Source organism: Callorhinchus milii, unplaced genomic scaffold, assembly GCF_018977255.1.
Source record: "Callorhinchus milii isolate IMCB2004 unplaced genomic scaffold, IMCB_Cmil_1.0 Scaffold19, whole genome shotgun sequence".
NCBI classification, from domain to species: Eukaryota; Metazoa; Chordata; class Chondrichthyes; order Chimaeriformes; family Callorhinchidae; genus Callorhinchus; species Callorhinchus milii.
In genome coordinates this window covers 8,452,779-8,466,715 of record NW_024704760.1, presented here as the reverse complement: position 1 = coordinate 8,466,715, position 13,937 = coordinate 8,452,779, and the positions used below count along the sequence as shown (strand labels likewise).

General features: G+C 43.9%; 1 protein-coding gene across 1 annotated transcript in view; it reads left to right on the top strand.

The window, feature by feature from the left end:
• LOC103179075 (liprin-alpha-4) overlaps nucleotides 1-13,937 on the top strand; it is a 58,255-nt gene that overhangs the window by 20,486 nt on the left and 23,832 nt on the right. Inside the window, exons 7-14 of the mRNA XM_007894159.2 lie at nucleotides 1,058-1,192; nucleotides 1,849-1,932; nucleotides 3,429-3,560; nucleotides 5,774-5,836; nucleotides 6,350-6,441; nucleotides 7,822-7,960; nucleotides 9,232-9,458; nucleotides 11,745-11,985. Of these exons, the coding sequence (XP_007892350.1) occupies nucleotides 1,058-1,192; nucleotides 1,849-1,932; nucleotides 3,429-3,560; nucleotides 5,774-5,836; nucleotides 6,350-6,441; nucleotides 7,822-7,960; nucleotides 9,232-9,458; nucleotides 11,745-11,985 (1,113 nt within the window). The remainder of the gene's footprint in view (nucleotides 1-1,057; nucleotides 1,193-1,848; nucleotides 1,933-3,428; nucleotides 3,561-5,773; nucleotides 5,837-6,349; nucleotides 6,442-7,821; nucleotides 7,961-9,231; nucleotides 9,459-11,744; nucleotides 11,986-13,937) is intronic.

Below are 13,937 nucleotides of genomic sequence, written 5' to 3'. Positions count from 1 at the left end.
ATCACAAGATTGGTTTGGATGATGAAAAGCGCTTTAGCCCATCCATTCTCATCCCTCCAGAACACACCACACCCACCCCACCCCCGTCCTCACGCCCGGCCCCATCACTGCAGCAATGTGTCCCAGTGTGATGGCTTCTACCCTTCCTGACAACCTAGTCATTGATTTCCCTCAGTATAAAGAAAAACATCCTGGTGTCCATCCTAAAATTTGCCTCTGCTACTCTATACCTGTGTCCTTTATTTTTACTGTCTTGATACATCCTAAAGTATTGATCCGGGTTTACTTTTTCAACCCCATTTAAAATTTTATTCTGTAACTGCTGGAGTCTAACCACACAAAAAACACCATTGAGGATTGACTCCGACAATCTGTTGTCAAGGATATCACCTTGGAGCTAGTTCAGCTCCAAGGAGGCTCTGTTTAACTCTCCACCAAGGAGAATAGTTACTAGTTGGTCGAGGAGTGATAAGAAGACGGGGGTGGGGGTGGGAAGAGAACAGGACTGGTATAGACAATTGTCTGAGAGATAGTGGTCTGAGAGATGGTGGTGGTTGATCTTACTTATGAAAGATCACAAACTTGTGCCTATTAAGGTGCTTGATCCCAGAGACACAGGACCGGAGGCAGGCAACTCAGACCAGGCTCTGCAAGCAAACAGCTGCTTGACCAGTGAACAGTGCAAAAACAGAAAAAAGATTTGAGGTGGAAAGGGTTTTAAAACACTGATATGTAACTGAAGGAAATTAATTTCTTTCACACAATTATTTTACACTGAGTATTCAATAAATACAAGCCTGCAGTTAATAATTCTGTTACAGTGCATTGGACCGGTCGGGTGCTGCACTATTGGGTCCCACCTTTTCATGCCAGTTGAACAAAATGCTCCAGTGGATTGAATTCAAGATCCTCCCTAACTTTAAAGCCAGCCTTAAAACCTATCGTTTCAACCACGCTTCCCCCCACTGCCCCACCCACCACCCACCACAAATCAAGAATTTATAACCAAGCTTTGCGTTTTGCAAGAATATTACTAAATGTTACATTTACATTACAGAGTGAAGAGAAAAGCCGACATATCCAGGAGTTGCTGGAGCTGGCGGAGCAGAAACTGCAACAGACGATGAGGAAAGCCGAGACCTTGCCTGAGATCGAGGCTGAACTCGCACAAAGAGTAGCAGCTCTTACAAAGGTCAGTGTCAGCACCTGTTTAATAACAGCAGAAAATCCATTCATAAAAAACTACGAATGAAGCTTGGAGGTTCAGAATCTCACGCACCCACCATTCTTTCTGATAATAAAATAATAATCACTGTATTTGGCATAATTTCTTTCGCATATGGAGGGCATCTTAAAGTACTTTACAGGAGTTACTGGAAAGTGTACTAGTAGGTGAACCCATTGTTGAGATACTTCCTTCTCTTTTCAAATAGTTCCATGGGATCTTCAATATCAACCTGAATAGGTGGGCGATAACTTGATTTAATGTCTCTAAACAATGGTTTAGATTATTAGATTATTACTAATAATTATTACGTTATCATCTATTTTGGACCAGAAACCTGGTACTCCCGGTTTTCTTAAGAAATGGCCTTTTTCCAGGGCAAATGACCATTGATGTCAGTTGGTGAGCCGTGTGCAGGAAATGCCACTGATGCCACTTACTGTTCACTGCACATGTGCACTATGCACAGGAAGTGTTGTGACCTCACTTTGTGGAAGAAGTAACATCAGCACTGCTTCTTCTACGTACCGCACAACATGTGAGGTCAGACTCCAAGACATTCGTACTGAAAACACAGTCCAACGATGAAAAGAGACTGATCTCTTGCCTTCCACTACTGGCAGGCTGAGGAGAGACATGGGAGCATTGAGGAGCGTTTAAGACAATTGGAGAGTCAACTGGAAGAGAAAAATCAGGAGCTTGGGAGGGTAAGTTGCATGGATTACTTTACTAAATAAAAATATTACCTGCTGTCATTGCTGTAAATGTCCTTAACAACATTTTCATTTCAAAGGGAATCTTTGCAACTTACATTAACTATTCGGATGTTTAGATCCTGCTTTCAATGTGTAGCTGTTAACATGTGGATTGTAACAATAACGTACATTAAACACATCTGTAAGAAATATATTTACAGCTCTAAGATTGATGTGGGTCACAAAGATGCAGATCCCCAAACAATATCTTTGCCCCGACAAGGATAGCAGAGCACGCTCTGACGGTTTATCTTTGGGTCCTTACACCCTTCAACTATCTGGTACCCACGAAAACACAAACAAAGATCACCCATCATCTGACAGGTTTCCTGGAGAGGGAATGAACTCATCCATTTCTATAACTTTAGTTGATCTATAGCTGGGGAGCATTATGATTGAGGCTCAGTGCTGCCAGAATGTATTGTTAACAGACAAATGGCAGATACAAGCTGCAACGATGGACTTCTTTTATAGAATAGCAATGAAGTTTACCAAGCTGAAACTGTCGTAAGTGATCAGCATCTCAGGGACACTGTCCCTGACATGTTAGAGGTACTCACCCCATTTAATAAATCAGACATTCCAGTAGTTTACTGTCAAAACAGATCTTCGGAGCATGTCTCAGTTCTGTGAAGCTGTACTGTGGAAAAAGACATATAATATTGTTTTTTGTTCACATTCTTGGTGCCATTTATAAGCTTGTGGCTGCAAAGTTGAATTGTGACGGGATATGTCTCCTAAACCTTTGGACTTTGCACAGAGTTACAAAATGAACCATCAGACAGAAAGGAGGCCATTTGTCCCATCTTAACTGTGCTGCTATGTGAATGTAAATACACAGCCTCAGAAAAATATTTTGAAGATTTTCACGACAATAAAAAGTTTGTAATTGCATCCGCATCATGTGATGCTATTTGGTTTTCGTTCTCTCTCAGTATGTCCTCTCGCTGAATGCCTACCTGCCTGTAACTGAATTGGAGAGCAGAAAGAAGTCAGTGGCTGAGTCAGTGGTTGATTCAGGTCTGGCAGCTTGAGCGAGTCTAGAAGGGAAGCTTTCCCAGGGAGGGCAGCAAATCATAGGCTCGAGCACGACAGTGTGTATTTATTCTAGTCGGGTTGGTGAGGGTACGTGGCATGTTAAGTCTTGTGGGGTGGCTGGGGCGGGCGGGCGGGGGGTGGAGGGAATTTCACTGATTTGGTGAAATGGGAGGTTCATGTTCTTGATTTTGCTAATTGTGTGGAGCTCTAAGCTTCTCGCAGGTTGGGAAAGAAGCTGAGGACTCGGCCCCTTGAAGCAATCTGTGCACCTCCTCTGGGCAGACAGAGGCTGATTTTGACAGAATCTTGAGAAGTGAGGAATTAAAATAAGTCATGGAAATAAACTTTAGGAGGAGGAACTGAAATGAAGGCTCTAGTTAGTAACTAATGGGCTGTCTTAACCATCGCAGGCACGTCAGAGAGAAAAGATGAACGAAGAGCACAACAAGCGTCTGTCAGACACTGTGGACCGACTGCTGTCAGAGTCAAATGAAAGACTCCAGCTCCACCTCAAGGAACGAATGGCAGCTCTGGAAGATAAAGTAGGTTTTATAACGTGTGCTGTGTGTTGGCACCTGGTGAATGAGCACAGGCGGGGATAGAGTTCCAGAGGGTGGGAGCAGAGTGGCTGAAGGCCCGCCCACCAATGGTGGGGCGGGCGAGGTGGGGCACGCGAAGCAAACCTTCTGAAAACACGGAATTACCTACGTTTAGGTCACTTAATCCGAGAAATAAAAGTGCAGACAATTGACAAAAAACACTGTGTTTTCTGATAAACCCCACTGGGTTAATGTAGGATAATTAATCCTGTATTAATGGATTAATGTCAGATAAAATGATCCTGTACTAAACTAGTGGTTTTGACAGATCAGTTGAAAATGAATCTGATTTGTTGAATGTGAGAATACTGAGTCTGAACCTTTGGCGAACTGAGAGTTAGGGATAAGGACCACCTTAGTCTTAGGATAATACAGTTGAACACATTATGGCACACTTCATTAGAACGTAAATTGGTGAGTGAAACCCAACGTTAACTTATCCCAAAAGATTAAACTGTGTGCACCACCTCTGCCCGTGCTTCAAAATAGAAGACAAAACGGTCAAAATCTGGGTCATCAGGACCACAGTTTGCTGGCTGGTGTCGTAAAGCACTGATGGAACCGTTTGTCTATCTGTGTGCTGGCAATCGCAGCCTGTAACAGTGTCGGACTCTAATTTCCACGGTTTAATGCAGCTCTACTACAATCTAGGCCGACTGGGTGTCTGAAACATGAGGAAAACCATCACCAAACCAGACTGAGAATTCCACATATGTGTGCCACCCACATACCGAAATTCCCATGTCTGACATCCACAGCAATGAGTGTGCATCAGCAATCAGTGCAGGGTGCAGTCTGGCTATATGGGAAACGGGAAATTTCCCGAGTACTCCCTAGTGATTGGCTCTCAAGCACTCACGTGATTGACTCCCGATACTTACTATCCTGAGCCACCTAATTGTGAAGTTCAATTTAAGCCCCAACACGTGGAGGTTTTATGCCGAACCGGTGCCCTCCGCCCCCCGACGAATTGGGCCCCCATTTTTACCTGACAACCCTGACCCCTTTTGGGGACCCAGCCTGTCACTGGGTCAGGGAATATTCCCGTGAATTTACGTGAAGGTTTATTTAAAACAAACGTTTGGGTGATTTGTTGAGAAACTTTCGTGGATCCTGGTTATCCCAGAAGTTTTCTTCTTTTGAAATGCAATTTGTTTCTGAAAAAGAAATTCCGTGTTCCATTTGTAGGCAGTGAATGGTGCCTTATGACATCTAGTGTTATGTTATAACATTACAGCTCCTAGATGCCCAACAAAAATACACGTAAGCAGGTATAATAATAATCCTTGCATTTGATAAAGCGCCTTGTCGAAACATCTCAAAGCGCTTCGCAGGATTTTACTGTAAAGACGCCATTTTTCTGGGAAAATGCAGCCCCAATTTGCATCCGGCGATGACCCACGAACAGCCATGAAGTTATTTTGGGGGGTGGTGGCATGACGGTGGAAGAAACTCCCTTGTCTTTTCAAGCAATATCATGGGATCTTTAATGTCCACCTGGAAAGGCAGACAGGACCTCGATCTACCATCTTATCTGATGTACAGCAACTCCAACAATGCAGCATTCCCTCAGCACTGTGTCGGACTGTCAGCCTGGACTGTGAGCTCAAAACCTGATATGGGGCTTGAACTCACAACCTTGAGAGAGCTACTGACTGAGCAAGGCTGACATCTTGTTTATTGCTCTTGCGTATTACAGGCAAAATGCTTGATTTCTAAGGAGTTATCTTTGTTTGCAGGACTTGTCGACAAAAACACAGCCATTACATTTCACATTAAAATTCTGTGAAGCGCTTTGAGATGAATTGACGATGTGATAAAGCGATAAGGCTCAATATCAAATCCAAGGATTATTATATTATTATTGTAGTTGTAATTATTAATAGAAGGGGTCTGTGCAGTCAGTATCTTACCATCTTGAGGTCTTGATTTTTGGTCTTATTCTTCAACCATCAGCCTATCCTCTTAACATACAGTGTGTCTATTATTGCTCATTGCTTTATTCTCTTGCTGTACAGACAAGGTTGAGATATGTATAATCCTTAAAATTTGTATAAAATTTTCATTGTATGAAACTGCAGATTTTGTTGCTATTGTTAAATACGTATTTACAAAAATCTAGCGTGCTTTCTGTGTTTTCTTTACTTCCCTCCTAGAATACATTAATACAAGAAGTAGACTGTACAAGAAAGCAGCTCGAAGAATATCATCTGGATAAGGTAAACAGGATTGACAAGGTTCTTCAGCGATGCATACACAAAATGTTGTACCCACATCTATGCTACTCATTTGAATTTCCTGCTTTGAACTCTTTATTTCCCATGTTCCAATAACATCTGTGTATGAGAAGGTAATGTGTGAAGATGGAAAGTCCGGTTTAGTTGGTAGAACTCTCACCTCTAAGTCATAAGGTTCTGGGTTCAAAGCCAATTAACATTGACTTGAGACCAGTGTAATCCTTGGTTAATGTTTCAACGTGAGTTGTCTCAGAGAGAGATAGATGATTTGCTGTTTCAAATCAAATCACTGAAGCTGAGGGAAATGGCAGTGCTAATAATGAGTGCTAAAATGGCAAGTTACTTTTTATTCTCCTGAAATGACAGGAGATGTGCTGGTGCTCAATGCCCGAGTCCCATCCTTTAGTGAACACTGTTAGTGGCTTGTATTGTTGTGCTTTTGAAAGGTTTCTGATGGTTACATCCAACATTGTTGTGTATTTGTTTTCTGCACAGGAGAGGCTGGCAAATGAAATCAACAAATTGAGAGAAGAGGTGGACCAGCTGAATCTCAGAGCAGGTGTTTTTGTAGAAAGTGTGCATCCACGGTAATTATACAACTATTCGGGGTCTTGATCTTAAGAAATGCATGTTTCTTGCATTCTTCCATGGAGACAGTTGAAGTAGGAAGTGTTGATTCTTTCAAACATCGATTAAATAGTTTTCTTTTGGGAAATAGCACTATGGGATATAGTACATAGGTAGTTTGGGACATATGTGCATGCGACCGCCAGGAAGGCGAACTAGATGAACCTTGGTCTTTACTCGTCTTGCATTTCTTATGTTCTTACGTTGTTGTTGGTTCAGTTGATTCTTTTCAAGAGCAAAGTAGACGTTCTAGAACAAGAAAAGGTTTTCTTTAATGAAATCCCTTTAGACAGAAGTTTGCATTAACACTGATAATATTCATAGATTTTGTACCCAGAAATTTCTCGCATTGTTTGACCACTTGAGGCCCGACCATTGGATTAAAGAGGTCCGAATGATCTGTTGTTAGAGAAGTGTTGTGTGTTTGCCCTAGAGGATAAAGCACTGCAAGATTAACAGTGATCATTGGGAAATGTGCGGCTGTATAAAATGAAATGAGAAAGGGAAACATTCCACCTCTGGATTCCAAACAATTCCAAACCATTTATTATCCCCTTTCATTTTATTCAATCTTTCAAACCACCTTCATTAGCGACATACTCAGTGGGTGACAATTTGCACAACATTGTGTTTGATCTGTGGAGTCCTGTAACTCAGTGGTTACAGCACTCGCTTTGCAAGTGAGAGACCTGAGTTCAATTCCAGGCAGAGGGCGAAACCTTGGGCAAGTTTCCTTACTCCACACAGAGCCTAATAATAATCCCTCCAAAACCAAAACCAATAATAAATTGGTCATTTTCAATCTACGACTGTTTGTGGGACATTGCTGTGCGCAATTGGCTGCCGCATTCGCCCACAAATATACAGTCAATTCACTTTACACTGTGTTCTGTGAAGCGCTTTGGGACGTCCTCCCAACGTGAAAAGCGCTATATCAAATGCAAGGATTATTATTATTATTATCTAGTTTTAACCCCACAACTTCTGGTTTGCAATTGCCCCAAAACTGATGGCATAACTGTATTTATTCTGTTTCTACCATCATTACACAAAGGTAAAATAGTTTCTGGGGAAGGGGATAGGTCAAGAGGCATCCCCAATAATCCAATATTTCCTGCTGCAACTCCACCAAACAGAGGTCAGCCTCAAACCTCTGATCTTCTGGGTGGGTTGAAGACACAAGTCTCATCAGTAATGCTACAATATCCTGTTTTTTTTTAAATGGTATAAAATAGTTGATGTAAACCTGAAATAACTTTTAAACAACAACAACAGCTTGCACTGATACTGAAGTCACTTTTAATGCTCTCAATTAAGGGTTTAAATTTATTGCTTTTTAGATCTCACTTGGACAGTACCACCGATCTGATGTTCCCCCTCAGTACAGTCGTGGACTCTGCATCTGAACACTACGGATCACCCACAGTGTTACGTCGAGCTCAGAAAGGGCGATTTTCACTGCGAGATGAACCTATAAAGGTATGGAAGCTCACCTGTCTCCAGTTTTCATAAGAAAGTAGCAAATAATTATGATGACTGACATTTTAATTCTTACATGTACCATGTTAATAGCATTCCTGCTATCTTGAATTCATTACCTTGACTGGCAAGGGCTCTGGGTCGCTACCCCACGTGAAGGGCGGTATATAAATGAAAGGTATTGTTGACATGAACTGATGTTGTAAATGCAGCTTACCTTTGATAAATATCTTTTTCCATTCGTTAAATCACTGCTTACAATGGACTTCAACGAATGTGAGTTGCATATTATATTTTGCCAGCATTGTTTTCAACAGTTCCCATTTAGGTGAAATAATACTGAGACGGGAGCTCGAAAGTAACTAATAATAGTGACAATAATCCTCTCCATTTAATAAAGTGACTTTCACATCGGGAAGACACAAGTCTCAAAGTGCTTTGTGGGTAATACTGTAAAGTGTAGTGACTGTGTTTTGTAGGTGAACGCAGCAACCAATTTTGCACCAATGTCCCACAAAGAGCCATGAAACAAAGGACCAATTGTATCCGGGGGAAGTTGATCAGGACACTGGGAGAAACTCCCTTCTCTCTTCTAATAGCACCATGGGTTTAACATCCACCCGAATAGATGGTTCAATGTCTCATCTGATGGCCGGCACCTCTGACAATGCAGGGCTGGCCCAGCTCCTCACCGGAGTGGCTGGCTGGATTGTGAGTTCAAAGTCTCAAATGTGGAGATCTTCATGGCGGCTCACTACAGTCTCACATTCCTGGCAGGAGGATGGCTGCCAGTGTAGAGTCATGAAACTGGTGAACATTTAGTTATGGAATGTGGTTAAAGCTGTGAAGCGCTTTGAAATGTCTGAAAGACGTGATAAGGTGCTATGTCAAATGCAAGGATTATTATTATTATTTTATTTCTCCTCATCTCCAGTTTCCACCAAACAATGGCTGATTACTCGGCTGAAAGGCAGGCCTCCCAGTCACTGCTATAATTTATCTTGAGTTATCAACGGTAAAATGTGTGGGAGAGGTCAGAGTGTCGCTTTGCCTACTGGAGAAGCACCAACTCTGATCTTCCCTCATTACCACAGTTACAGCTCCTGACGTTATTGGGGAAATCATGCTGTCATCAAGAGACTTCGTTTGTGATTCTAAATTCAGGCTGTACAGACCAGACACATGGAAATTGCAGATTCAAGCAAGGTGATGGGCCCAATGGCATTGAGCAGCAGTTACAATTGAAAATCTTGCCGTCTCTTTACATCCAGGTCGAAACTCTCAATCAGCAGGACTGGGAGCGAGCTCAGCAAGCAAATGTCCTGACCAACGTGGCACACGCATTTGATAGTGACCCTGAAATGTCCGACATTAATGATGAGGATGGCAAAACAATCCTCAGCTCCACGGACTTGCTTTCACCAAGTGGACACTCAGACGCTCAGACTCTGGCTATGATGCTGCAGGAACAGCTCGACGCTATCAACAACGAGATCAGGCAAGGAAATTGCTGAGATTATTTATCAATGACAAATACTGGAGTAGCTTTGTGATGAAGTCACTCGTTTTATGAAATGAGAATTTCATTTAAAACTATGTTTGTTTTGATTCTTTTCTGAGATTGTTTGTCTGCTGCGATCTCAGCCGTGTGCACTACCACAGCAATTACTACTCCTATGTCTTTCGTGTAAGGCCAAAAGCATCACAGAGACACCATTGAGCACCAAGCAGGGAAAAGAGGAGGAAAAGTTAACTGTATTAAACTAAATAACTTTCATTTATATAGCGCCCTTCACGCAGGATCATGTCTCAGAGCGCTAAGCTCCACGACCACCGATGTCCTGACAGCTGCCTGTCCGACATCGAGTCCTGGACGAGAGACAACTTTCTTCAGCTCAACGTGCGAAAAACCGAGGCCCTCCTGATTGGCTCACGTCAGCGCCTCCGCACCTCAGGCGCTGACACCATCAGCATCCAAGGCTGCACTCTCCACCTCTCAAAGCCAGTCAGGAACCTCGGCGTTTTGTTCGACCCTGAGCTGTCCTTTCTCCCTCACATCCGCGCCACAACTGGCACCGCCTTCCATCACCTCCGGAACATCGCCAGACTACGGCACTACCTCACCCCTCACGTGGCTGAAACTCTGGTTCACGCCTTTGTCACCTCAAGGCTGGACTATGGGAACTCTCTCCTCGCCGGCCTTCCCGCCACCTCCCTCCACAAGCTGCAGGTCATCCAGAACTCTGCAGCTCGTGTACTGTCCCGCACCAGGCTTCGCGATCACATCACTCCCACCCTCGCTCGCCTCCACTGGCTCCCCATCCCCCAGAGGATTGATTTCAAGATCCTCATCCTCACCTACAAGGCCATTCACGGCCTTGCTCCCTCCTACCTCTCCAACCTACTATCCCCCTACCTACCCGCCCATACTCTCCGCTCCTCTGGCTCCGGTCTGCTCCACGTCCCCCGCCCCAACCGCCCTACCATCGGTGGTCGGGCCTTCAGCCTCTCAGCCCCGAGGCTCTGGAACTCCATCCCCCAGTGCCTTCGCCGCTTCCTCCCTTTCCTCCTTCAAGGCCGGTCTCAAAACCTTTCTCTTTGACCGTGCCTTCAGCTCCCCTCTCGACTCTCTTCCCCCTCCTCGCTCCCTCCCTTCCCTCCCCTCACCCTGACCATTTCCCCCCTCCTCGCTCCCTCCCTTCCCTCCCCTCACCCTGACCATTTCCCCCCTCTCGCTCCCTCCCTTCCCTCCCCTCACCCTGACCATTTCCCCCCTCCTCGCTCCCTCCCTTCCCTCCCCTCACCCTGACCATTTCCCCCCTGCTCGGGTCATGACCCAACTGTGCAGCGCCTTGGGACGTCCTCCTGACGTGAAAGGCGCTTTATAAATGGAATCTTGTTGTTGTTGTTGTTGTTGTTGTAAGCAGAGAAAGGACAAGAAAGCCAGAATTCAGGATTGGGATTCGTGGAGTGAAAGGAGAGGTTCGGAAGAATTTCTCCCAGAGGGTTGTCAGGGTGTGAAATCATTTGTCAGCATTTGCTGTTAGAGTAGAGGCAGTCGGGGGATTTAAAACAGTATCTGGTCAGGAGCGAGTGAAAAAGCAGGCCTGGAGAAAAGATCGGAACAGACCACAGGGCCAGTGGGGAGCGGAGCTGACGAGGGAGCAAAGAGGGAGTATTTCGATGACTTTTAACTAACTTTGTCAGTCTATTCCTCACCGATTTCCCCAGCTCCACTTCCCACAACCTACAACTGATTCAGAGCTCCACTGCCCGTATTCTCACCCACATTAAACTCATCTTGTACCCTCATCACATCAGTCTCAGGCTCCTCTGGCTCTCTATCACAGAGCAGGACAATTTCAAGATCCTCTCACTTGCTCACAAATCCCTTCATGCCCAGGCACCTCCTTACGTTTCTGACCTGCTTTCTCCCCATTCCAACCTGTTGCCTCCCACTTCCCTCTGCGGGAGGCAGTGGTGTGGAGTGAGGAAAAAGCCCACTGCTCCCCTCCACGCCATCATCGGCGTCTGTCCCTTCAGCCGCTACCTCCCCGAACTTTGAAACTCTCTCCCTCAATCCCTCTGCCTAGCCCCCTCCTTCCCCTATTTTAGATCATGACTAAAGATCTTCCTCTTCGACTGTGCTTACAGTCACCTCCTCTCTCCCCTAACATTTTAACTGGAATCTATTCACTTTGTTACTGACCAACTTTGTAGATGAGTCTGATATTGAAATATTTGTTGCTCAAATAAGACCATTTGTTTTTTGTGTGTGTGACAGAATGATCCAAGAAGAGAAAGAGTCCACGGAGCAGCGAGCTGAGGAGATTGAGCATCGTGTGTCAAGTGGAAGCATGGATGGGCTGAATTTAACCCGAATTCGAGCTGGGACCTCCATCCCAAATTCCCTCACGGCCCTGTCTCTCGCCAGTTCCTCGCCACCACTTAGTGGCCGCTCCACACCCAAACTCACTCCACGTAGCTCTGCCCATGAACTGGACCGGATGGGCATCATGACACTGGTGAGTGCTGCAGGGAGGAGGTTAAATAATAATAATAACAATCCTTGCATTTGATGTAGCACCTTATCACGTCTTCTAGACGTCTCAAAGAGCTTCACAGAATATACACTGTAAGTGAATTGACTGCGTATTTTCAACGAGCAAACTTCAAACTGAATCGGCACTTAATACAGTACAAGTGCTCACGGGGTTCAAGCCTTTACATCACACGATTTGAGCTGCAAGATCCAAGTCGAATTCAGCCTAAACTGTTCAGACTTTTTAAAAAAAATATGATGTGGTGTCAGATGGAGGGAATAACGAATAGTAATCTCTTCTCACTTCTGCTGTAGAATCTGATTTAGAAATGGGTTAATTGATGTTGACTATTTGTTCTCTTGACAATATAAAAGGAAGCTAAGCAGGATCAGTCATTGAGAGCCACAGATTGCTACTGACTATTCCTGACTGTGGACAGTGATTGACTTGACTGGAACATCTAAAATTGTCCGTCATATCTCTCACAGACAAACCTCATTAAGAATGGGAATGCCAGTAGCATTCAACTGTTCCCCCTCTGCTGGACATCTGTTCTGTCTCGGAGTGGTGACGAGCAGAGTTCCATGAGGTCAGTTCTGGGTTGTTGGCATTTTTGATAAATTACTCTTGAGGCTTTGTGTACAGGTAGCACACAAAGATAATATAAGGGTAATATAAGGGAGTTCAATAACATTCAAGAAGATTGGGATAAATTAAGTAGCTGGCCCAATGAGCAACAGGTGGACACTGTTGTGCACAATTGGCTGTGCATTTCACCCACAAAATATATAATCAATTTACTTTACACTATATTCTATGAAGTGCTTTGAGACATCTCGAAGACGTGATAAAGAGCAATATCAAATGCAAGTATTATTATTATTATTTAGATAAATATACGCTGTTGGAGCAGTGTGGAGGGTATCCATTAGCAAAGGTGAAGAAGGAAAAGGATTTGGGTGTGGTTATTAAGGCGCTATACAAATGTAATCTTGTTCTTGTTTCCTGATGTTTTAACTCAGTGTGAAACTACAAGACAATCAAATACAAGGTTGAAGCTTGAGGGGATTTGATTCAAGTCAACATGTTATTCTAACCTTGAATCAGGTTCCATTTGGAACAGTGTGCTGGTTTGGGGGAAAGGACATTGAACCGTTGTAGAGGGTTCACAGAAGAGCAACAAAGATGATTTTCGGCTGTGCAATGCAAGGAGACACCTGCTGAAGTTGTTTTCATTAGAAAAAAGCAGGAGAGAATAACCCAATCCTAGTCTTTAAAATGATGCGAGACATTGATTGTGTAGATGTCAGAACGTTATTGATTTAAACACTTAACAAAGAAGCCAAGAAAAGGGGATTAAAATAAATTGCTTTAGAGTGGGTCAGAGTTTGAGGTGTAAAACCCCAAATAATAATAATTATTATTATTAAAACCCCACAATTTCATGATTAGAAATGTGAGTGGGGACTCCTTCAGTAACCAGAAGTACAACAGGCCAGCTCCTGGGAACACAGATATAAAAGTAGATCGTGATATGTTTTATGAACAACAGCGCATTTATACGCATTTATACAGCGCCCTTCACACGGGGCAGGGTCTCAGAGCACTTAACAGTGATGGAGCTGGATGTCGAGCCAGGGAGAGAGGGAAGGTGACTGTCAGCACGGTTGAAGAGGTAGGTCTTCAGGTGTGACCTGAAGAGAGGTAAGGAGGGAAGTCCTTGAAAGGAGGACTCGGAAAGCAGCCCTCAAATCTATTGCCATCAAGACAGATACAAACTTCTGAATTTTACTGCAGTGCCTTTCTTTCCCAGTGTACTTCAATGACAGTCAAATGCTCAGTGGTTGGTGTCTATAATCTGATCTGATGTATTATTAGTGTTTTCTTAATTCCTTCCCACTTTTGATTTTGTCTCTCTTCTCTTGCTGCTTCTG